The following is a 27,018-nucleotide window of genomic DNA, read 5'->3' as shown; positions in this document are numbered from 1 at the left end:
ACCCAGAGCAATACAAATTAGGTTATCACATTCACTAGCAAGACAGAAACAGCAAACTAGAAGAGGACAGGAGTTACTACTACAAAGAATACGAAAAACCACAAGTTATCCTCAAGTGTCAAATTAAGTTTAATATACTTTTGGAATTAAAAAAAAAACACTAAAAAATATTTTGGTGCAGATAACTTCATTCAATACTAAAGACTCAACACAGTGCTCATCATGAAAGGACCAATAAGATAACTATTATCCTCAAGGAGTTTAAATACAAAATACAAGTTCTTAGTTATATGTAAAACTCAGCTATCCAGAGAAATTCATTTGTCCAGGAATGATAACAAACAAGTTTTTACTATGTGTTGTCTACGAGAACACTTTTATTTATAAATATTCACACCTTGATTAGTCTAATGATCAAAATATCTAAGACTTTCCTCAGTCTATATGACCAAGAGATATATGAGAATGATTTACTATTTTAAAAATTGGATGTTCTTAAAAATAATGAACTAGAAACAGCAAGATATACAGAAATATAGGCCCTACCTATTTTATCTAATATTTTATCTTCTGATGGGTGATCTTACATAAGAAATTATTTTTCAGGTCTAGTCTAAAAAATTATGTTGACTATTAAAACCGTATCCTAAGTAGTAAAATTATACCTGGAATGGGGGGGGAAGTTCCTAAGAGAAAAGGAGAAAGAGATATCTCTTGGCTTGATGTTAGGAAAATGAGAGGTTGCAGGGGGGTGGGATAAAGAGCAAGAATTTATCACCAGAGGTTTCCTGGTTAACAGACCTGAGAACCCAGTCCTCTTGGCATAGAGCGCTTGATGATACAATCCATCCAACTAACTCATCCTGTTTTGAGTTCATTCTCACCAAGCAACACTTTGCCACATATGTTGTCATACAGGAGAAAGAATGTGCTGAAGAGTCCTTTGGCACACCTGACAATCGCACATAAAGGAATAAACAATCTGTTATATGACTATCTCTTTTGAGTCTGGAAGTAAGAGCCATTGCCTCTGGACCTGTTTAACCCTGCAAACAATTTCAAAATGGAGTTTTTAGACCTGCCAAACTACAGACCTGAGGAAAGTAAGAAAATTCTTTTCATTAGACTCCTTGAAGACAGTTCAATCTAACCTCAATTATCCCCTGCATTCTTTATTATTATAGGTCTTGTTGATGCTTCCAAGTCTGCTACACACAGTTACCTAATGACTCCATGGTGATTTAATCTAGAGTTTAAAACACTGTTCTATACACAAAATCAACTCAAAATGGATGAAAAACTTCAATGTTAAGACCTGATCCTATGAAACTACTGGAAGAAAACATAGAGGAAATGCTTTATGACACTGCCTGGATAAGGATTTTTTAGGTAAGACATAAAAAACAAAGGCAACAAAAACAAAAATAGACAAATGAGATTACATCAAACAAAAAAGCTCTGCATAGCAAAGGAAACAACATAGTGAATGGCTGGGTGCAGTGGCTCACACCTGTAATTACAGGACTTTGGGAGGCCGAGGCAGGTGGATTGCTTGAGGCCAGGAGTTCAAGACCAGCACAGCCAATATAGCGAGAGCCTGTCTCTACAAAAAACAAAACAAAACAAAACAAAAACCTTTAAAAAACTAGCAGGCATGGCATGGTGGCATGTGCCTGTAGTCCTCACTACTTGGGGGACTTAGGTGGGAGGTTTGCTTGAGCCCAGAAGTTCAAGGCTGCAGTGAGCTATGATCATGCCACTGCACTCCAGCTTAGATGATAGAGTGAAATCCTGTCTCTTAAAAAAAAATACATTAAAGAAACAACCTAAAGAATGGAAGAAAATCTCTGCAACTATACATCTGACAAGGGGTTAATTCCCAGAATACATAAGGAACACAAACAACTCAACAGAAAAAAAAAGAGAAAAGAAAAAAAATCTGATTCTAAAACAGAGAAAAGATTATACAAATGACCAACAGGTATATGAAGAAATGTTCAACACCACTAGCCATCAGAGAAACGTAAATCAAAAACCACAATGGGAAATCATGTCATCCCAATCAGAATTATCCCAGGGTATTATCAAAAATACAAAAGGTAAATGTTGGCAAGGATGTGGAGAAAAGGGAACCCTTTACACAGTCTGGGGAAGAACGTTTACTCTTGTTGGGGAAAATGTAAATCCATACAGTCATTACAAAAACAGTATGGAGGCACCTCAAAAAGTTAAAAACAAAACTACCATATGAACCAGCAATCACAGCACTGGGTACACAGTCAGCCTTCCATATTTGTGGGTTCTGTAGCTGTGATTCAATCAACCATGGATCGAAAATACTTTAAGAAAAACTATTTAAAAAAATAAAAAATAATACAAATAAAAATAATATAGTTTAACAACTATTTACATAGTATTTGCATTGTATTGGGTATTATAAATAATCTAGAAGATGATTTATAGTATAAGGGAAGATGTCCATAAGTTATATTCAAATACTACACCATTTTACATAAGGAACAGGAGCCTCAGTGGATTCCGATATCCCTGCGGGGTCCAGAAATCAATCCCCCATGGAGAGTGAGGGACAACTGTATATTCAAAGGAATAAAATCAGTATGTCAGAGTCCCATGTTTATCGCAGCACTCTTCATAATAGCCAAGATATGGAATCAACCTGTGTCTAACAGCAGATGAATAAAGTAAATATGGTACATATACACAATGGAATACTAATCGGCCAAAAAAAGAATGAAGTATGATCATTTGTGATCACATGGATAAATGAAATAAGCCAGTTAAAGAAAGACAAATACTGACTGTTCTCACTCATATGCAGAATCTGAAAAAAGTTGATCTCACAGAAGTATGAATAGAACAGTAGTTAGCACAGACTGGGGAGGGTAGAAAGAAGTGAAGGATGGGGAAGAGGATGGTCAATGGGTACAAAGTTACAATTAGGAGTAATAAACTATCTATTGCACAGCAGTGTGATTACAGTCAACAAAGTACTGTATATCTCAGAATAGCTTGAAGAGAGGATTTCGGATGTTCTCACCACAAATAAATGATAAATGTTTGAGGTGATGGATAAGTTAATTACTGATTTGATCATTACATTATGTATACAAATATTGAAGCATCACATTGTACCCCATAAATATGTACAATTATTATATATCAATTAAAAATTAAAAAAATTAAAAACACTATTCAGGCAAGTTTTTCACAATTAGAGATTTGCCTGCTTTATCTATTACTAATTTATATTAATTCTAAGAAAGACTTTCATTTCACTTCTTAGCACCTCTGATTAGTATATGAACAGTAGCTCATTTAACTTTAAATTTTTCCATAGCACTTAGCAGCACATATTGTACAAAATGGTCAACTTAATATAAATTTGCAGCACTAAACTAATTGGACATGAACAGAAATAGCATGATTCCTTATTTTTAGTTTTGTTTTCAATCAAAAGAGGGAAATGTCCTGTTAATCTTAGCTCTGTCTTCCTTTTAAGTCAGAACTACTTTCCTCATTTGAAATGAACGGTTCTTTAAGCACCCATTTCCAACAAAAGACCAGCTATGTCTTTTATCGGGGATCTGAAGTTCACATAAACATCGAATCAATCATAGAACAAAAGTGAGAAGGCAACAGATCTTATATTTATAGACACTGAAAATCTCTTTCCAAAATAATCCTCACACTTCTCTTAATCTTAAACGCCACTTTCTGACTGTATAACCTAAAGAAAACTGCTAAAACTCTATACCTCCATTTCCAAATAATAACGCTTACCTCATAGGTTTTTGTGGGGATTAAATGAGTTAATTATGTCAAAACCCCTTGTAACTCCTCAATAAATGGCAGTCTTAAGATTTTAGTGATACTGCCTACTACCTACTTTTTGAGAGGGCTTGGAAAGAAATACCTCAATTACCTCAAAATGTAACTTTTCAACATTATGTTTAAACAAACAAACAAGTGGTTTTATAATGAAAAATAAAATAATAGGGACTACAAGAGACTACACATATAAAATCTTATGCCCTCTAAGAGCTTATAATCCAGTTGAAAAAACAAGTCCTAAATATGTAAACCATGATTCATTCATTCATTTATCCATCTATCAAAAATTTACTTACTAAGTATATTATGACACAGTCCTTAGCATCATGGAACTTACAATCTAGTAAAAGTAGTCAAGTATACAAGAAATAATTATATAGTAACATAGAGAGGCAGCCAGCAAGGATGATTATATACAATAATGTTTTGTATAAATAAGTCTCGCACTAATTAGAATATTTGGAACAGCTGAAAAACTATGTTTATAATCAAAACTCAAATTTAACTACTCTTACACTTTTAACACCAAAATTACACTTTGATAAGATTTTTGGTTATTAGTAGAAATAAGATGGGCATTTAATACGCCCCTTTGGCTGAGATTCAGGGAATAATAATATATCAATAAAATGTACATAAATTATTGTGCCGAAATACCATAAGCAAACCATAAATATAAGATTTACTGCTTTCTGCAGTCCTATGTTTTAATGTCAGATTAAATATTTGTGTGAATTCAGATCATGAAATAATAAAATGAATATCCAGGAAAAACTGTTAGTAAAAGGAAAACCCATAAATGTTTAGTTTCCTTATGAACATTTTTTAAGCATCTATTTAATCACTCAAGCAATCAGTAGTGATTTAAGAACATATAAATAAATTATAGAAAAAGATTTGTTTTTAATTAGTTTTATCAAAAATACTTCCAAGCAGTTTATTACACTGAGCAAACAGAAATTATGCAATATAAATATGCTTTTACATAAGAACATGCATATGCTAAAGAGTAGTCCAATTCCACACATCACAATTATCAAAATAATTTTGATAATTCCTTTTTTAAAAGAATATTTCATGTAAGTATGAAATATAACTTGGTATTTAAACAAATGCCCTTGGCAAGGGGGAACCTAGTTTTTTATAAACTTATCATATACAAAATTCTAAAAAATATTATACCCAATTTTACTATATGACATTAAAAGCATATTTTAAAAAAAGGGACACTTTAAATTTTAATTAACTTTCTAGGTTTTAAAAAAGCTATAAAATCTTTCATATCATATTACAATTGGAAATAGTATATCAGAAATACATTTATTTTATTTTTATCAAGCAAAAATTTAGAGGAAAACAAAAATGCTTTACAGAGCTCCCTTTATAGAAGTATATGTGAGCTGGGGTCAGCATAATTAGCAATGATGTTCATGTCTGCAATGCTGACCTGGAGTTGAGTACATCAAACATAATTGTTATAAAGAGTGTACTGAATGCTATTAATTCAAAATAATTTGGCAGAATACTAGGCAAAATTTAACTATAGGAATTAATAATTTCAGGACTACATTTCTGTGTATAGATTAAAAGGCAAGTAAATCAACTGATTAGTAAAATGATGTTTAGTAGATAGTCTCCTTTAAACTGATTTAACATTTTGAACATAAGATACTTTTCATTGAGTAAGGTAACCAAGTTAAAATTGTCACCCCTGCATTTATGATTTCTCCTGTATTTATTTAAGTAAACATTAACTTGGTGAGTTAAATATGAGTCAGTATTTATGGGGGAAAATATTTTCTTCTTAATTTGAAAAGCTTTGATTTAAGCTATCTTCAGCAATCCAAATAGAATCCAACAATAGTACCTGTGAAACCAAATGCAAAAATCAATATTTTTTTGTTTGAGAACTTAGTCTTTTACAAAATTGCAACTAAATACATCTGTCTCACCCTACCCCCAACCTCACCACAACTGAGAAAATCTCCAGAGACATCATCAAAAGCTTACACTATTATATAAACTCCACAGAGCCCAGAAAACAAAAATGCTTGTATATAAAATTTAGATAAACTGTCAGAGCAGTGTCATGGTACACAATAGCTCACTGTCAGAACCTCACCAGAATGCACTGTACCAGCTGTTACAGCACTTCTTGATTAACTCTCTCCAAACCCAGTGACTGAAAACATGACGAATACAATCACCCAGCACTATTAGTATTGGTGCTCATCAGAATGGACATTATTGTTAGCTATGTGTGAACTACTGCTCAATAATTCAGACAACATCAATTACATTAAATAACATCACTATCCATTTCATTCAGAAACAGCAAAAAAAACAAAAAAACAAAAAAACAGGCTAAACAGTCTGAAGTCTAAAAAATAATTTGACTAACTTGTTTCCCTTAATAAAAAATGCCTCGAAGTAGATTGATTTGAAAACATTTTTATTTCAATATAAATTGTAGTAAAAACGCACAAAAATGTATATTTAAATCCTGTTTAACATTAAATCGAAAAATAATCACAGGTAATCCTTTTGAATTGGGCTTCAGATTAGTCTACTTAACAGAAACATCTGGTTGTGTTGAAATCTTTTAACCTTGAAAATGAGATTAGAAATCCACTATTTTTAAGTTAAAGTAATTTCTGATTATTTTATCTGGGTCACAGATAATCTACTCTTGCTAGGTCTAAAATGACATCAGATTATCACCGCTATGATTATCCTGTTACCTTCCACTATCAATAGGAAGATAAGATAAATGATTTATTTATTCCAAGTAAAAATGAATAATGGTAAAAAAATTACTGAAAACTGATATGCTGCTTCCCTGAAACCTCAAGCTAAATCCCAAAGAGACAGCACTTATTTTGTTTGTTTGATGTCTAGTAGGTCTATATTCATTCAAGCTATGCAACAAAACAGTTTATGTAATGAAATGATATCCGTATCAGTAGTTTCCCAAAATGCCTCTAGGATCTTTAGGGTGCAAGAGTAGGGGAAAAAGTAAGACTGCAATGGAAGGATTAAATTTACTGTGATTCTTTCTCCCACTTCTTTCTTATGCCACCTGACAAATTCATCACTTACCACTGTAAAGAGAGATCCATGGATTCAAATTATGACAAAAACATGTCCAGATGTAAAATTTCTTGTAATCTTATCACAAAACAGCAAATTTATTTTATAAAGTAAGCATCATCTATATTTTAATTTAATTAAAATATTAAATAATATTTAAGTGCTAATTTAATTCATTCGATTTAAAATTAAACACCGAATGCATTAGACTTTTAAATAATCAAGCCTCAAAGAATCTTAAATCAATGTGAGGAAGAGTATATTCTGGAAACCCTTTTTAATTTCTTTTTTAAACCCAAAAAGGGTAATGCTTGAGGTTCACTATGAAATCCCAGCTAAAGAGATTTAAAAATTTATTGTAATTCTAAAAAGTACTTGTATTCAAGAGAAAGTAAAGTGACTAAAGGTTAGGATAACAAATAGAATATATCCTCTCTCTTGCTTTTCTCTTTCTTAATAATTCTTTTTTGATTGTTTCACAGAGGTATAATTGCTATAGATATCAGCAGTGTCTGGTACAGTGCTCTGAGAGGTTACTACACATATGCAGAAAAGAGATGAAACTTTTGGAGTGAGCATTATTCAACAAATGTGGTTTCTACTCAGTTTTAGAAATACCACATCATAACCAAATCTCTCTACCTTAATAAAATGTAATGTTCAATACTACAGAAATTGCAATACTTCGCAATTTGAGAATTTGAGAATTAACATGTTGATAGAAGGGAAGAGAGTCAGAATCAAACCTGATACACAAAAACCATAAATAACTTACAGAAATACCTCGAAGATATTGCAGGTTTGGTTCTAAACAATGAAATGAGTATTGCAATAAAGCCGGTAGCAAAAATTTTTCGGTTTCTCACTGCATATAAAAGTTATGTTTATGCTATACTCTATGAAGTGTACAACAGCATTATGTCTAAAACACAATGTACATACCTACCTTAAATTAAAAATTATTTATTGATAAAAAATGCTAATGATCATTTGAACCTTCAGGGAGATGTAATATTTTTGCTGGTAGGGGGTCTTGCCTCCAAGTTGACAGCTTCTGATTGGCCAGGGTGGTGGCTGCTGAAGGTTGGGGTGGCTGTCACAATTAAAACAATAAACCGGTGGCTCACACCTGTAATCCCAGCATTTTGGAAGGCCGAGGCAGGTGGTTATCGAGGTCAAGTGATCGATACCATCCTGGCCAACAAGGTGAAATCCCATCTCTACTAAAAATACAAAAATTAGCTGGCGTGTTGGTGCACACCTGTAGTCCCAGCTACTTGGGAGGCTGAGGCAAGAGAATCGCTTAAACCCGAGAGACAGAGGTCGCAGTGAGCCGAAATCACGCCACTGCACTCCAGCCTGGAGACAGAGAAAGACTCCATCCCAAAACAAACAAACAAACAAAAAAAACCAATAAAGTCTGCTGCATAGGTTGACTCTTCCTTTCATGAAAGATTTCTCCGTAGCATGCAATGCAATTTGATAGCACTTTACCCACAGTAGGACTTCATTCAAAAATTTGGAGTCCATCCTCTCAAACACTGCCACTGCTTTACCAACTAAGTCCATATACTCTTCTAAATCCTTTGTTGTCATTTCAATAATGTCCACAGTATCTTCACTAGGAGTAAACTCCATCTCAAAACACCACTTTTTGGGCTCATCCATAAGAAGCAACCTCCCATTCATTCAACACTGATCATGAGACTGTAGCAATTTGGTCACATCTTCCACTCCTTATTTCTCCTGTTATTTCTAGCACATCTTTAGTTACCCCCTCCACTGAAGTCTTGAACCCTTCAAAGTTAACCATGAAGTTTAGAATCAACTTCTTCCAAACTCCCATTCATATTGTTATTTTGGTCCCCTCCCATAAATCACAAATGCTCTTAATGGCATCTAAAATGGTAAATCTTTTCTAGAAGGTTTTCAATGTGCTTTCTCCAGATCCATCAGAAGAATCACTATCTACAGCAGCTATAGCCCATGAAATGTGTTTCTTAAATGATAAGACTTAAAAGTTGAAATTACTACTCCTTGATCCATGGCATGCATAATGGATGTAGCAGGCATGAAAACAACATTAATCTCCTTGTATATCTTCATCAGAGCTCTTGAGTGACTTGATGCATTGTCAATGAGCAGTAATATTACAAAAGGAACTTTTTTTCCTGAGCAGTAGTTCTCAATAGTGGACTTAAAATATTCAGCAAGCCATGCTGTAAACAGATGTGGCTGTCACGTTAGGCTTTGTTTTTCCATTTCTAGGGCAAAGGCAGAGTAGATTTAGCATAATTCTTAAGAGCCTAGGATTTTTGGAATGGCAAATGAGCACTGGCTTCAACTTACTATCACCAGCTGCATTTAACCGTTAACAAGAGAGTCAGTCTGTCCTGTACTTTGAAGCTTTGAAGCCAGGTATCGACTTTTCCTCTGTAGCTACAAAAGTCCTACATGGCACCTTCTTCCAATAGAAGGCTGTTTTGTGTACACTGAACATCTGTTGTTTTGTGTGGCCACCTTCATTAATCATCTTAGATCTTTTGGCTAATTTGTTGCAACTTCTACATCAGCACTTGCTGCTTCACCTTGCATTTTTTATGTTATGGAAATGCCTTCTTTCCTTAAGCCTTAAGAACAAACTTCTGTTAGCTTCCAACTTTCCTTCTGCAGCTTCCTCACCTCTTACAGGCTTCATAAAATTGAAGAGTTAGGGCCTTGCTCTGGATTAGGCTTGGTTTAATGGAATGTTGTGGCTTGTGTGATCTTCTATCCAGACCACCAAAAATTTCTCCATATCAACAATAAAGCTGCTTCACTTTCTTATCATTTGTACGTTCTGTGAAGCAGCATTTTAAATTTCCTTCAAAAACTTTTCCTTTGCATTCATAACTTGGCAATTTGGCACAAGAGGTCTAGTTTTCGGCCTGTCTTCAGCTTTTAACACACCTTTCTCATTAGGTTTCATCATTTGTAGTTTTTGATTTAAAGTGAGAGACATGCAACTCTTCTTTTCACTTGAATACTTACAGGCCACCATAGGGTTATTATTTGGCCTAATTTCAATATTATTGTATCTTAGGGAATAGCAAGGCCCAAAGAAGAGAGATAGAGGAATGGCCAGTGAATGCAGCAGCAGTCAGAACACACACAACATTTACCAATTAAGTTTGCCATTTATACGGGCGCAGTCTGTGGTGCCCCAAAATAATTACAATAGTAACATCAAAAATCACCAAACATTGATCATAGTAACAGATATAATAATCATGAACATGTTTGAAATATTACGAGAATTACCAAACTGTGGCACAGAAACAACAGGTAAGCACACATTCTTGGGAATATTGTACTGAAACACTTACTCAATGCATCGTTGCCACAAACCTTCAACTAGTTAAAAAAAAACACACACACACACATTATCTACAAAGCACAATACAACAAGTATGCCTGTACAGCATATATACTGTGGATAAGAAATTGTGTTTATCAGAATATATTCAGTAAAAATGTATCAAAACTACCATCAAGCAACGGTAATTAAGAAAGTGTGGTCCTGGCATAAAGATATCTCTATGTCATAAAGATAGACATACAGATAAATAAAATAGAGTTAAGAGTCCAGAAAACATCCAGTTAATTTTCAACAAAGGTGTCAAGACTATTCAATGGTGGAAAGAATTGTCTTTGCAAGAAATGGTGCTGGGACAACTAGGTATCTACTGTAAAAGAATGAAGATGGATCCCTACTTCACACAACGTACAAAAATTAACTCAAAATGACTCATAGTACTAAATGTAAAAGCTAAAACAATAAAACCCTTAGAAGAAAATACAGGAGTGAATTTTGTTGACCTTGGATTAGGCAATGGTATCTTAGATATGACACAAAAGGCATATATTACCAAAGAAAAAAATAAATTGAAACAATAAAAAGTACTAATTTTGTGCTTCAAAAGACACTGTTAATGAAGTGAAAATATAACTAAGAGAATGTGAGAATATTTGCAAATCACATATTTGCAAATAATATATCTGAAAAGGGACTTACACCTAGAATATATAACTTTTCTAACTCAACAGTAAAATGGCAACCCAATTAAAACATGGTCAAAGGATTTCTTCAAAGATATACAAATGGACAATGAGCATGTGAAAAGATACTCGACCTCATTAGTTCACCAGGGAAATGCAAATTAAAACTATGATGAGGTATTACCGTTTTTTAAAAGACAGGTAATAACAATTGTCACCAAGGCTGTAGAGGAATTAGAACCCTCAAATACTGCTAGTGGGAATGCAAAATGGTGCAGCAACTTTAGAAAATAGTGGCAGTTCTTTAAAAGTTAAATGTAGTTTCCATTAGACTCAGCAATTCCACTTCTATATACCCCAGAGAAATGAAAATGTACATCCACACAAAAACGTGTAGGTGGGCTTCAAGATAGCTGACTAGAAACAACTGGTACTCACCTCCTCCACAAAGAAGAACCAAAATAGTGAGTAGATAATCACACGTAAAATATATCATCTAAGAGAGAACACTGGAATTCAACAGAGAAGTGAATGGAAACACCGTCCTAAAGCAAGGACTGAGAGGAAAGCAAGGTAGCCTGGTTAGCCAAAATTGGCTGGGGGCATGGAGAGGCTCCCCAGTGCAGGAAAAGGGTAAGTCAGTGACCCCCATTGCCCAACATTCCCACTGCAGACTCCTGCATCCTAGCTAGAGGAAAGCCCCTAAACCCTCACAAGTCTCAAGACTAATGGGAGCTGCCTGGAGAATACATGAAGGCACCGCTCCAGAGAGGAGGATCATGCTGGGTCCCACACAGCCTCTGAGCCCTAAGCAGCTCCAGGAAGGCACCATATTAAGAGTCCAGCCCTCACCAGACTGTATCCTGCCAGTGAGCCCAACAGCCCCTGCATCTCCACATTTCTGGAGCCCCACTGATATTCCCTGCCCTCAGCCACTGCTGCAGTTGGCTGCTACCACCAAGGCTGAAGCACAAACTATTGGCAAAGACCCTGCTGACCCCAGCAGCAAATCCAGGGTGCATTTTCACATGCCCCAATGTCAAACCCCCACCCACAGCAGCCATTGTGGGCTGGCACTGCCAGGCTGAAATACAAGCAAAGTGTGCAATCCCCAGCCCGCTGCATACAGCTGCAGCCCCTGAAAGCAACGCCATCCTCCCCAGTAGCAGGGCTGCAATGGATGCCACCCCCATCCAAACATTTTGCCTTGGGCCTGGAGATCACCCCACCAATGCCTACCACAGCCGGTGGGTGAATGTACTACCAGGGGACCTGAGGCTAGGTCTCCCCAACCCCAAACACCAGTAGCTGAGGCTAGGTCTGCCCATACCGAAACTCTAGTACCCAAACACACTGTCCAGAAGCCTGGGGACCATCTACAGCCCAGTCCACCATTTCTGGCACCTGAACACTCCTCTCAGGGACCAGAGGTCAGGGCCACCCAGCCTGCTACTACCACCACAGCTGGCACCCACACATGCCACCTGCAGGTCTGAGGGCTGGCCCACCCAGCCCATTGCTGATATTGTCAACACCAAGGCAAACCACTTGGGAGCCAGAGGTTTGTTCTGCCATTACTATTGCCATTACCCATGCCATGCCTATTTCCCAGGACCCAAGAACCTGTCCACCTGCCTGGTGCATTGCTGCCACTATCCACACCTGAACAAGCCACGTGAAGACCCAAGAATTGGTCTGTGTGGACCTGCTAACAGCAGTGCCAATGCCACCCCAGTGCCCACGGACAGGCCCACTTGCTGCTGCCACCACTAAGGACTAAGGACAAGCCCACCTGGCAACCCAGTCCCTAACAAAATTTCACCACAACATCCACTAACAACCACACCCTAAGCCACTGATGAAATCACAGATACCACTGATGCTGTTTACAGCCAAACAAATCCTACAGCAACTATAATACTGCACATTCCCAGAATCAAAACCAAAGGGCCCCAACCAACCAACACAACAGATACATGTCCAGGAAAAAGACCTCTCCAACAAAAGCAAATTCAAAAAACTAGAAAAAACATCTGTTACAACAGACGCATAGATATCAACATAGGGACACAAGAAACATAAAAAAGCAAGGAAATATGGCACTCCAAAGAAATACAATAATTCTCCAATAAAACATTACAATCAAAAAGATATATATGAAATCCCAGAAAAATAATTCAAAATAATATTAAAGAAGTTCATTGAGATAAAGAGAATACAGAAAATATGAAGCAATCAGAAAAACAATTCCAGATCTGAATAAGGAATTTACTAAACAAGTACAAATAAAAAAGAACCAAACAAACTGAAGAATCATTAAATGAAATACAAAATACATTTCAAAGTTTCGATAATAGAAAAGATCAAGAAGAAGGAAGAATTTCATTACTTGAAGACAGGTATTTTTAAATAACCCAGTCTGACAAAAATAAAGAAAAAAGCATTTAAAAAATGAACAAAGACTACGTGACATACTGAACACCATAAAGTGACCAAATACTTTAATTTGTAATGTCCCAGAAGATAAAGAGAAAACAAAAAACCTAGAAAACCTACTTAAGGATATAACAGCTGAAAACTTCTCAAGTCTAGCAAGTGATCTAGACACCTAAGTATAGGAAGCTCAGGGATCCCCAAACAGATACAATGCAAAAAGGTCTTCTCTGATTTGGCACATCATAATCAAACTATCAAAAGTCAAAGACAAAGAGAGAATTGTAAAAACAGCAAGAAAGAAAGCATCAAGTCCCATATGAGGAATCTCCATCAGACTAACAGTGTATTTCTCCACAGAAACTTTATAGGCCAGGGGAAAATGGGATAACATATTCAAAGTGTGGAACGAAAAACACTTTCAGACAAAAACACTATTTCCAGCAAAATTATCCTTCATAAATAAAGGAAAAAGGCAGGTGATAACAAGCAAAAGCTGTGGGACTTTATCACCCCTAGACTGGTCCTACAAGAAATGCTTAAGAGAGTCCTACACTTGGAAACGAAAGGATGATAGCTACCATCATAAAAACACATGAAAGTATAAAACCCACTCTTGGGTGGTTGAGGCACAAGAATTGCTTGGACCTGGGAGGTGGAGGTTGCAGTGAGCCGAGATCGCAACACTGCACTCTAGCCTAGGCAACAGAGCAAGACTCTGTCTCAATTTTTTTATAAAAAATTAATTTAAAACCCACTGGCAGAGCAAACACACAAATAAGGAAGAGGAAGAACTCTAATGTTACCATTACAGAAAACCATCAAACCACAATGATAAACAATAAAAGAAAAACAAAGGTACAAAGGATATATAAAACAATCAGAAATCAATTAATAAAATGACAGGAGTAAGCCTCACATATCAATAATAATCTTTAATGTAAATGGATTAAACTCCACATTTAAAACATAGAGACTTTCCGAATGGACTAAAAAAACAAACATGACACAACAATATGCTGCCTACAAAACATTCATCTCACCTGTAAAGACGCATATAGACTGAAAGTAAAGAGACAGAAAAAGATATTCCAAGCAAATGGAAACCAAAAGTAAGCTGGAATAGCTAGCTATACTTATATCAGATATGCAGACTTTAAGTTAAAAATAGTAAAAAGTTACAAAGCAGGCCATTATATGAGATCAATTCAGCAAGAAGATATAACAACTCTAAATATATATGCACCCAACACCAGAGTACCCAGATATATAAACCAAGTATTAGATTTAAAGGGAAAGATAGACTCTAATACAGTAATAGTTGAGGACTTGGACACAGGATTCTCAGCATTAGACAGATCTAGTAAAATAGTTCACAAAGAAACATCAGATTTAAACTGCTCTCTAGACCAACTGGACCTAATAGATATTTACAAAACATTTCATCCAACAGCTACAGAATACACATTGTTCATCAGCAAATGGAACATTTTCCAAGATAGACCATAGGTTAGGACACAAAACAAGTCTCAAGAAACATGAAAAAAATCTAAATTGTATCAAGTATCTTCTGAGACCACAGTGGAATAAAACTAAAAATCAATAACAAGAGGAACTTTGGAAACTATACAAATACACGGAAATTAAGCAAGGTGGTTCTTAACAACCAGTGGGCCAAGAAAGAAACTAAGTAGGAAATCACTTTCTTAAAAAAATGAAAATGAAAACGAAACATACCAAAACCTATGGACTACAACAAAAGCAGTGCTAGGAGGGAAGTTTATAGTAATAAATGCCTATATCAAACCAGTAGAAAGATTTCAAGCAAACAGTCTAATGATGCACCTCAAGGAACCAGAAAAGCAAGAACGAACCAAACCAAAAATTAGTAGAAGGAAAGAAATAATGAAGACCGGATGAGATGTAAAAGCAAAAGAGACTAAAAAAAATATGCAAAGAAGCAATAAGACAAAAAGTTGGTGTTTTGAAAAGATAAACAAGTGAATAAACCACTTTCAAGACTAACCAAGAAGAGAGAGGACCCAAGTAAATAAAATCAGACGTGAAAAAGAAGACATTACAGCTGATACCATTGAAATACAAAGATTATCAAAGATTATTATGAACAACTATATACCAACAAACTGAAAAACCTGGAGTAAATGATAAATTCCCAGACACATAAAACCTACCACGATTGAATTGGGTAGAAATAGAAAACTTGAACAAACCAATAAAAAGTAACGATATCAAAGTAGTAATAAAAAGTCTCCCAACAAAGAAAAGTCCAGGACCCAGACAACTTCACTGCAAATTCTACCAAGTGTTAAAATAAGTAGAACTAACACCAATTCTCCTCAAACTATTTCAAAAAATTGAAGAGGAAGGAACTGGAACTCTCAACAAACTAAGCACAGAAGAAACATACTACAACATAATAAAGGCCATCTATGGCCTTTTATGTTGATGGTATCTTATAACAAGAAAAACCTAAAGGCTCTACCAAAAAACTCTTCAATCTGATAATTAAATTCAGTAAAGTCACAGGATACAAAATCAGCATACAAAAATCAGTAAATCAGTAGCGTGTCTATACACCAATAATGAACTAGCTGAGAAAGAAATAAAAAAACACAATCCCATTTACAATAGCTCCAACAACAACAGCAACACTGTAAGAATAAATTTAACCAAGGAGGTGAAAGATCTCTATAAGTAAAACTGCAAAGCACTGATGAAAGAAATTAAAGGAGGAGACAAACAAAGGAAAGCTATCCCATGATCATGGATCAGAAGAATTATTATTGTTAAATGACCATACCGCCCAAAGCAATCTACAGATTTGATATAATCAGTATCAAAATACCAACATCATTTTTCACACAATTAGAGAAAACAATCCTAAAATTCGTATGAAGTCAAAAAAGGGCCCGAATAGTCAAAAAAATCCTAAGCAAAAAGGACAATGCTGGAGGCATTACATTACCTGACTTCAAAGTATATTATGAGACTATAGTAACCAAAACAGCATAGTATCCGTATAAAAGCAGACACATAGACACACAGACCAAGGGAACAGAATAGAGAATCCAGAAATAAATTCATATATTTACAGCCAACTGATTTTTGACAAAGGTATCAAGAACATACATTGGGAAAAAACAACAGTCTTTTGAATAAATGAGAAGTGCTGGGAAAATTGGATATCCACATGCATAAGAATGAAGACTGAAACTGGACCCCATCTCTCACCATATACAGAAACCAACTCAAGATGTATTAAAGACTTAAACATAAAACCTACAACTGTGAAACTACCAGAAGAAAACTTAGGAAAAATATTTCAGGACTTGGTCTAGATGAAAATTTTATGGCTAAGACCTCAAAAAGTGCAGACAACAAATACAGACAAATGGGACTCTATTAAATTAAAAAGCTGTATAGTAAACAATCAACAGAGTGAAGGGACAACCTGTAGAATGAGAGAAAACACTTGAACTTTTTGCTTGACAAGGGACACTACCCAGAATATACAAGGAACTCAACAATAAAAAAAAAAAAAGGTACCATTAAAAAGTGGGCAAAGGACATGAATATGCATATCTCAAAAGAAGATATGCAAATAGCCAACAGGTATATGAAAAGTACTCACTATCATTAATCAACAGGGAAATGCGAGTCAAAACCACAATAACATATCATCTTAGAACAGCTTTTATTAAAAGGACAAAAAGTAACAGATGCTGGCAAACATGCAGAGAAAAGGGAACTCTTGTACACTGTTGGTGGGAATGTAAATTAGCATAATCACTAAGGAAAAGAACACTGAGAATTCTCAAAAAACTAAAAATAGAACTACCATAAGATCCAGCAATCCACTATTGGGTATTTATCCAAAGGAAAAAAACAATCAGTATATTAAAGGGATATCTGCATTTGCACGTTTATCCCAGCACTATTCACAAGAGCAAGGATAGGAAATCAACCTAAGTGTCTATCAACAGATGAATGAATTTTAAAAAACTGGTATATATACACAATGGAATAATACTATGAGCCATAAAAAGAATGAAATTCTGTCATTTGCAGCAACATGGATGGAACTGGAGGTCATTATGTTAAGTGAAACAAACCAGGCACAGAAAGACAAATATCGTTATTTTCTCACTCATATGTGGGAGCCAAAAAAGCTGATCTCATGGAGGTCAAGAATTGAATGAGAGATACAAGAGGCTGGAAAGGGTGCATGGGTGGAGGAGGGGACGAAGAAAGTGTGGTTAATGGTTATAAACACACAGAAGAAATAAGTTATAATGCTCAGTAGCACAGTAGGGTGACTACAGTCAGCAACAATGTATATTTTAAAGTAACTAGCAGAGAGGACTTGAAATGTTCCTAATATACAGAAATGATAAATACTCAAGGTGGAGACCCCAAATACTCTGATTTGATCATTATATATTATATGCATGTAACAAATACTCATATGTACCCCATAAATATGTAAGATACTGTGTATCAATAAAAAACTACAAACATGATGTCTATAGTCATATAAAAACACTGTATTTGTTAGCTTTTAAAAACAGGATACAAAATTGTGTGTACTTTGTACTTGATTATTACTTTAAAATTACATAGGCACATGAAAGTATTAAAAGGCATGGGTAATTTTCTCCTTTGATTTCTAAACTTTCTATAACTTTTGAGAATTACATTCATAATTAGGTAATATATTCATAAATGTTACTTTACATTAAAAATATACTTACTGTGATGATGCCAATTAGTTGAGTGTAAAAGAGTCCAGTTATTCCAACTAACATAGTAATGCCCATAAAGGCTGCTAGTCTCATTATGGCCAATTCATGTCTAAAAACAAAGAGGTCCTAAAAAGAAAAAGAAAGTCTTAAAAACCATTCAGAGTTGCTTATATTGCTTACAGTCGCAATAATAATCAAGAATTGAGCCATAACACATCTTCCTTATTATCTTAAAAGAACTACCTCTCCCTCTTTTATACTTCTATTTAAATCAATGTACAAATATTTTAAAATTTCAAAAATAGGTATTTTAATTTACAATAGCAAGCTGGAAAATACAGGAGTTTACTACTCTACTGCATCAAAACTCCTCAACCTTAGGTGTAAGTTAGCCTTGTTTGTTTTTTGAACCTATTTTGGGCAAAAAAAAAAAAAAAAAGAAAAGAAAAGAAAAAGAAACCCAAAACAAAACAAAACACAGATGGTTGTACAATCTTTGGTTTACAAAAGGAATTTTATTATTTCTCTGCTAAAAAGTCTGAATACACAGCATGATTCATATTATTAAAGTTCAAGTGACCAAGATATCTAGAAATCATTAACGTGGTCAAAATGAAGAGAAATCATATATAATAGGATCATAAGTACAGCTCTCTTCAAGCCTACTTCATTCATTCTTCCAACCAGTCACCCAACCACCATTGCCAAGCATTGTGCTACGTAATAGAAATGTATAAATGATAAAAATATGGTCCATACCCTCAAGAAGTACAGTTTATTTAGAAAGAGAGCCCAACTTTGGAAAATTCCAAAACAATGTGATACATTCTATAACAGGGATGCATGCAGAGTACTGTAGAAACATAAAGGAATGCCTAGATAGGAGGGAGGAATTGAAATGCTGTGATTTAAAGGTAGGTCTTCTGGCTCAGAGATTGAAAATGAGGGTCCTAAAAGTAAACCAAAGATACTGTGGTGGGAAGACAGAAAAACAAAAAGCATTTCATTTACCCTCACTGTTATCAACCAACCAGACCAGAGGAAGGAGAGAGAGTTGAAGAACTAAGATTTCTCCTGGAAATATGCTGTTGCTAAGCTGTAGAATAAAACAACCACAGAAAATAAAAGCACCAAGTGGATGGAAAGAACACCCAAACACAACCACCCACATGCTTTCTTTTATACTGGTTCATGTTAGGGATTAAAGTATCCTAATAGCAACTTCAAAAATAGGAAGGCCACCAGAGACAGTATGCTTGCTTGAAACAAAAGAACTGATACTTTTCTGTGTGTATTATATTGAGTCACCACCAGACTCAATCAAAAATCTGATTCCACATCCACATTACTTATTCATTAGGCTGGAAAAACTTAGAATTCAGCAAGACACTTAAAACGTTATGTAGCAGGTAAATATTAGGCAATCATTTCAAAACCTCAGTAAAAAGAACCCAATATAGAATCCCTATAAAACACATACAACCAAAATGATGGGCCTGTGGACGACATAAAAAATTAAGTAAATTCTGCATTAACACTATTTAAAAACACAAATTTGTTCTAACATAATTGATACATTAAACAAGTTTGACCACGGCAATCATTCTTATGCATACTTTTATCTGCGAAAAAATCCTACATGAATATAAAAAATTGTACCCTGTTGAACCAAAATATGTAGGGATACACAAAACACACTCACCCGTCAAACATCTACCAGCCACCTCAGTTTCTCTTCCATGCTATGAGCCACACCCACCCACATCTAGTATTACAACTTTCCCTCCAATTTCACAGACCCTCCCTTCCATCACTTCACAATAATTCACATTCTGCAACCCTCCTGATGCTCACTTCCACAAGAAAACTTCAGGTCTTTCTCAAGGTAAAGTGCCATGTTTATCATAGTATTTATGTATTTCTTAATCATTTAACATTTATATAAAACAGTGCTGTTGTTTTTATTATATTCCTATCCTTTTAAGTGTCACAAAGTTTCAGAGTGGTAAGCCCTGTGGTTTTAATGCACGGTTTTACACAGTGAAGTGATTTTTAGGAATGCACATATTGCATTATAGCAGAGCTTACTGTACTAAAATTACCATCTATGACCAAATAAAATCCATCCACTCTTCTCCCAGTGAAAAGATTTTAAAATAATTTTTGGCCAACTACAATTTATAAATGTCAAGGATGGAGATGAGACTAAAAGATCTACTTATAATATTACATTTATTCATTTGGTTATACATTTATATTTAAAGTATTTATGTAAAATACTGTAGTAAAAAAACTTTAATCTAGAAATTGCTTTTTATCACTTTTACATTTTCAAAAAAACAACTGTATTCCAAGTTCACACATGCATAATTAACATCATCAGCACTAAATCCATATTTTGAGTCACTTAACACTGTTCTCTAGAGTACATCTTTACTTCTGTCTTAGATTTTTTTAGATTTAACACTTTTTGAATCCAAAAATTGGCTTAAAAATTTTTATCCAAATCACAGGAACCCATTTGCTATCCGAGATCTCTACTACATAATCAGTGTTATGGGCTCAATTGGGTCCCCCAAAATTCGTATGTTGAAGCCCTAACCTCCGTACCTTAGAATGTGACTGTAGTTGGAGACAAAGCCTTTAAAGCAGTGACTAAAATAAAATGAGGCCCTTAGGGTGGGCACTAATCCAATCCGACTGGTTCCCTTGTAAGAGGAGGAAATTTGGACACACTGAGAGACACCATGGATGTTCCCAGAGGAAAGACCATGTGAGGACAGAGAGAAGCTGGTTATCTGCAAGCCAAAGACAGGGGCGTCAGGAGAAAACTAACCTGCTGACACCCTGATCTTGGAGTTGTAGCCTCCAGAATGTGAGAAAATGAACGTCTGTTGTTTAAGCCACCCAGTTTGTTGTATTTTCTTAAGGCAGGCCTAGCAAACTAATATAATCAATAAATGTATTTCTTTATTGTTCACATTTCTTCCATTTTTGTTAAGAAATGTGCTCATATACAGATAAATTCATAAAACACGTGTTCAGTTTAAAGAAAAGTAACACTGGGCCAGGCACGGTGGCTCACGCCTGTAATCCCAGCACTTTGGGAGGCCAAGGTGGGTGGATCACCTGAGGTCAGGAGTTCGAGACTAGCCTGGCCAACAGGCGAAACCCCGTCTCTACTAAAAAATAAAAAAAATAATAAAATAGCAGGGCATGGTGGTGCATGCCTGTAATCCCAGCTACTAGGCAGGGCTGAGGCAGGAGGAGCACATGAACCTGGGAGGTGGAGGTTGCAGTGAGCCGAGATCGTGCCACTGCACTCCAGCCTGGGCAATAGAGTGAGACTCTCTCAAAAAAAAAAAAAAAAAAAAGAAGAAGAAGAAGAAGAAAAGTAACAGTATCCTCTCAATAATTAGAACATCTGAAACCAAGTAGAGCCTCCTGTGTATTCCTTCCCCATTGCTGGCTCTCCCTCACCCCTACCCTAAAGGTAAAGGTTACTAACTCCTTCTTCATACATTTTGGATATTGCTATGTTTCAGTTGCATATTGCAAATATCTTCTCCTGCTCTGAAACTACCCTATTCACTCTCTTGATGGCACTTTTTATAAAGTCTTAATTTTAAGTAGTCCAATGTATCAATCTTTTCCTTTAGTGCTTTTTATATCCTATTTAAGAAATCTTTCCTGATGCTGAAGTAATAATGGCATCCTCCTATATTATCTTGTAAAGCCTTTTAAAAGCTTTGTAAGTTTTGCCTTTCACATTTAGGTCACTAATTCACATAGAATTATTATTTAATTTTTTTGTGCACAGTAAAAGATAGGAATCTGAATTTACTTTTTGTATATGAACATTCAACTGTTCCAGAATGACTCATCTAAAAAGCTGTCATTTCTTCAGTTACCTGAGATCAAGTATCCATACATGCATGGGCTCTCTACTCTGTTCCCTTGGTTTGTTTATCCCTGCAACAGTGACAAATGTCTTAGTTATTATGGCTTTGTAGTAAGTCTCAATACCTGGTAGGCCACGTCATCCCATCTTATTCTTTTGCAAGAATGTCTTGATTATTCCAGATAATTTGTATTTGCATAAAAATTTTAAAGTTAGATTTTCAAGTTACAACACATACTCAGGCATACACTCACATATAATATATTCTCTCCATTATCTTTCGTTAAGTTTCTTCTAAAGGCCTTGCGCTTTGTCAAATTTAATTGAGTAATTTCCTGTTTTTTGATTCTATTATAAATGGCATTTGCTATTAATTTCATTGTCTAAAGGTTTGTGAGCATATAAAAATAGATTTTTTAAAATAGTTTCATAGTCACATTTTTTATACTTTCTTAAAAACCCAAAAGAATCTATAAATAAATCATTTATACAATTACATCATCTATGTGTAATGACAGTTTTATTCCCTTCAGCAGTTGTACCTTTTCTTTCTTTCTCGTCTTACTGCATTGGCTAGAATTTCTAGTAGTATGTTTAATAATAATAACGGTGATAGTGGGGGCATCAATGCCTTGTCCCCAACCTGGAGGGAAGAAGTCAACATTTCATCTTAGCATGCTATAGTTGGTTGATTTTGTGTGTTTTTTTTAAGGGGGTCGGGGAGAAAGACCATTTATCTGATTATGAAAGTTCTCCTAGTTCTAGTTTACTAAGAGTGTGTAACCTGAATGAATCCTGAATTTTATCTTTGTCTTCATACACTGAGATGCTCTATTTGAATTTTTTTTCTAATCTGTTAATGTGATAAAATATACTGACTTATCTTCTAGTGCAAAAACCACCTTTCATTCCTAGGATAAACTCAATTTGGTCAGGTTGCTTATATATAACCACATTACATACTATATACATAGTATGTACACACATACTATGTACTCTACTGGTGAGAGTTTATATATATATATATATATATATATAATATATATATTTTTTTTACTTTGCTTTAGTCTGTAGAAATTGCTGAGCTGTTTCTTTATTTCATAGGAAAAAACAAACACAAAGAATACCATGAGGCTCATATAAACAGAGCAACGTAGGAAAGTCGGTTCTACTGCATGTATTCTCGACAGGGCAAGTTTTGCTCCCAAGTGGGAGAAAACTGGTTCTTAGAGGGAGAAAAAAAGTCTTAGCTATCACTATATGGTTTGTGGCTCTACACAATCTTATCTGACAAAATCTTTTTTCTTAGTATTTAACTTCACAGGGGTGGTGAGAGGAGAAAATTTCCATAGGAGGAAAATGGGAATGGAAAAAAAGGTTAAAAACTACTGTTCTACTAGATAATAACATTTCTTATAAAACCATTGTTGTAATGACAGTGTGGTATTGTCTCTCCACAAAGAGAGACGAATAGATCAACAGACTAGAAAAGAAACAGAAACAGACACACACACATATGAATCATGATTATGAGAAAGATGGCACTACAGAATGGAGGGGGAAGAATTATCTTTTCAATAAATGGTGCTAAATCAATTGACTATTCATCTATGAAAAAACTGAAACCCTGACTTCTATCTCATGAGAATCACAAAATTCAATGCCAGGTAGAAATGTGAAAGACAGAAAAATATAGTACCTAGATGATAATAAAGGAGAATTTCATTGGTTTTAGAAAGGATAAAAAATATTTTATAAACTGAACCCAAAAAACACTACTCAAAAATGAAACGGTTGATAAGGTGGAGTACATTAAAATTTAAAACCTCTGTTTACCAAAAAATGCCATTAAGAGAGTGAAAAGATAAGCCAAAGAGTGGAAGATGTTTACAACACATTCCAAAAAAAGGACTAATCTAAAACACCCTACAATTACCAAGAAAAAGTCAAATGGGAAAAACACTTAAATAGGCACACTTTGCCAAATAGGTCGGTCATATAATCAGTAAATATATGAAAAGGGGTTCAGTATCATTAGTCATCAGAGAAATGTAAATTAAAACACAATGAAGTACTGCTCATACATACCAAATGGCTAATGTTAAGAAGATTTAAGTATTAGTAAGGATATGAGGCAATCAGAATTTATATACTCTACTGGTAGGAGTTTAAATGGGTACAACTATTTTGGAAAACTGTTTAACACTATCTAAAGGAACACACCACTTAACTTTTGAACACCAGCACTTCTAGCTATACATCCAAGTGAAACACATGTACATGTACAGCAGGAGGAATAAACAAGGCTGCTTACAATAGCATTATTTATAGCCTCCAAAAACTAGAAATAAAGTAAATGTCCATCAACAGAACGAATAAACAGCTTTATATTAAATGAAATATTATGAGGATTCACAACAATGAAAATAAACTGTATCTAAAGTAACAAAAAGGATAAATCTTCCAAGTGTTACCCAAAAGAAACATCAGGATGATTCACTTAACTATTTTTATTTTTATGCACTCCTTCATATGTGTATCACATTTTACAATATAAAAGGTACAAAAAGTTGTGACAGTGAAATACAGAATATAAAAATACTTTTATTAATTTTAGAAAACCAAACTCTTAAAATACATATAAAACATAAAAGTTAGTTATAAATGGCCTATAAAAAAGAGAGACAAAAATTTGTCAAATAAGACACAGAAAAGGATGTGAGAGACAGGAAAAAAGGAGAGGAAGAGCCAGACCAGCTCTCTGATCTCATCTACCACTTTCTTCCTGGCCCACCTCCAACTACACTGACCTCCTTGCTATTTCTCAGACATAGCTCGCGAACTTTCACATCAGGACTGCTGCATTTGTTCTTCCCACAAAACTCCCCAGACAACCACATGCATACTCCCCTCACTTCCTTCAGGTTTCTACTTAAATATCGCCTTATCAGAGACCTTTTTCTTGACCAAATTACAGAAAATCCCAGTATTCCCTATTTCCTTTGCTGTATTTTATTTTTTTCATAGTATTTATCTCCATCTGATATATATCTATTTCTTTGTTGTTTTGTCTCTCTTAGCAGTATGCAAGTTTCTTGAAGATAGGGACTTTTGCCTGTCTTGTTCAATGATGAGTGCCTGGAACGTAGAATCAGCTCCAGCTCAACAAATATTTATTAAATGAATGAATGAAAACAAAGAAAGTTGGACAAAGAACTGTCTCTTCCCTCAACATGTGAAGAGACAGAGAAAAGTATCTACAAGGACTGTTTCACATGTATAATAGCAGCAATAAACACAGAAAAAGAAACACATAGGCAACATGTACATAAACATACTTATGTCCTTACACATAAACCAGCAGAGGAGCAGAGGGTCACTCTCATGAATTATTAATAATATTCCTATACTCCTATCTCATAATCTTTTAGAACTGTATCATTTAAAAATTTTTAAATGTTACAAAACTAGGCAGTAGGGGGGCACCACCTCTTAATGCAAGCTAAATGAAAAGAAGAGTCAGATTTGGCTATTTATGATCTAACAAATAATTAAATACTTGATCTGTGAATTCCTTCAGCTCATATCTTCCTATAATCTTATCTTATATCCTAATCTCAATTCAAATTCTAAGACTATATACTATCCCTTATCATTTCTAAGAACTGTAACTCATAACATAATTACAATTTCAAGTATGTCACCTTATGAATACCACATGCTTTCTTTTGAGCTAACTCCCTGTTGACTATCAATGCTAACAAATTCTCAACCCCGACGGGAGTTCCAATTCCTTGGCCCAACCACCATGTCATTGGCTTTCCAGAATACATTCAACTCCCTACTTGTTTATATTCCACAGTCCATCATGATAACTTCTCTTTCAATTTACCACCACCTTTCTTGACCCTCTCTCACCACCATTCTGCTCCTGTTTCACTGGCTGCAGTCTTAGTCACCTTTCTTGTACCTTTCATCTTTCTAACTTCAAAAACTGAAGAATGCCTACTTTGGTCTTCAGAATTCTTTTCTTTTCTATTTCGAACTACTCCTAGGAAATCTCCAGTCAGTTTCCATGTCTTTAAATACCATCTTTATGCTGAAAGCTCCCAAATTTATCTAGCTCAGACCACCCCATTGAAATCCAGACTTTTGTATCTAGCTGATTAACATCTGTCCCTGGAAGTCAACTAGGCAGAGTAAAGATGTGTAAAACCAAAATCTTTAACTTCTTCCCAGAACCTATTCTTTCGTCAGGCTCCCTCTCTCGGTAATTGGTATCTCCATTCTTCCAGTTGTTTGGGCGGTGAAGTCCTGGAAATATCCTTGACGTTTCACATTCTATCTCATAGCCCACATTCAAATTATCACCAAATCCTGTTAGCTCTTCAAACTATAATAGACCACTTGTAAACGCTTCTACCACTACTAATAATCATTTCATATTTGGACTGTATTTTAGCAGCCTAGTAGCTGGTCTTCTTGCTATTATCCTTGTCTTTTATTTTTCATAGCAATCAGGTTTTTTTTTCTAAAATGTAAATGAGATTGTGTAATGGCTCAAAATCCTCCAACAGCTAACAAAGTCCCAACCACTAACCATCTTAATAAAGTCTCCAGTCCAATCACAGCCCTTACTACTCTCAACTCATCATCTCCTATTGCTCTGTCCCTAACTCACTCCACTCAAGATACACTGGTCTCCTTACTGTTCCTTGAGAATGTCAACAGTGACTTGCTTGAGTTCCAGGTCTCTGCTCGAGTGTCACCAGAGAAAGGTCTTCCTTGACTATATCCACCCCTGTACCCTGCTTTATTATACGTCATAATACTTATATTGTTTACCATATATTTGTTTATTGCCTGTCTTCTCTAATCGGAACGTAAGCTCCTTAAACACAGGAACTTTGTTTCAGAGCCTAGACAAAGGGGAAGTGAATA

General features: G+C 35.1%; 1 protein-coding gene across 5 annotated transcripts in view; it reads right to left on the bottom strand.

Annotated features, from left to right (window-relative positions):
- ZDHHC21 (zinc finger DHHC-type palmitoyltransferase 21) overlaps positions 1–27,018 on the bottom strand; it is an 89,287-nt gene that overhangs the window by 10,662 nt on the left and 51,607 nt on the right. For 4 of the 5 annotated variants that reach the window (XM_054519391.2, NM_001132091.1, XM_063713867.1 and 1 more), the window contains 1 exon segment: positions 18,186–18,302. In XM_054519391.2, coding sequence (XP_054375366.2) covers positions 18,186–18,302 — 117 coding nt within the window. 5 annotated transcript variants of the gene reach the window in all.

The sequence above is a fragment of the Pongo abelii genome, chromosome 13 (genome assembly GCF_028885655.2).
Source record: "Pongo abelii isolate AG06213 chromosome 13, NHGRI_mPonAbe1-v2.0_pri, whole genome shotgun sequence".
NCBI lineage: Eukaryota > Metazoa > Chordata > Mammalia > Primates > Hominidae > Pongo > Pongo abelii.
The sequence above is the reverse complement of the archived record's forward strand: the minus strand, read 5'-3'. Positions and strand labels throughout refer to the sequence as shown.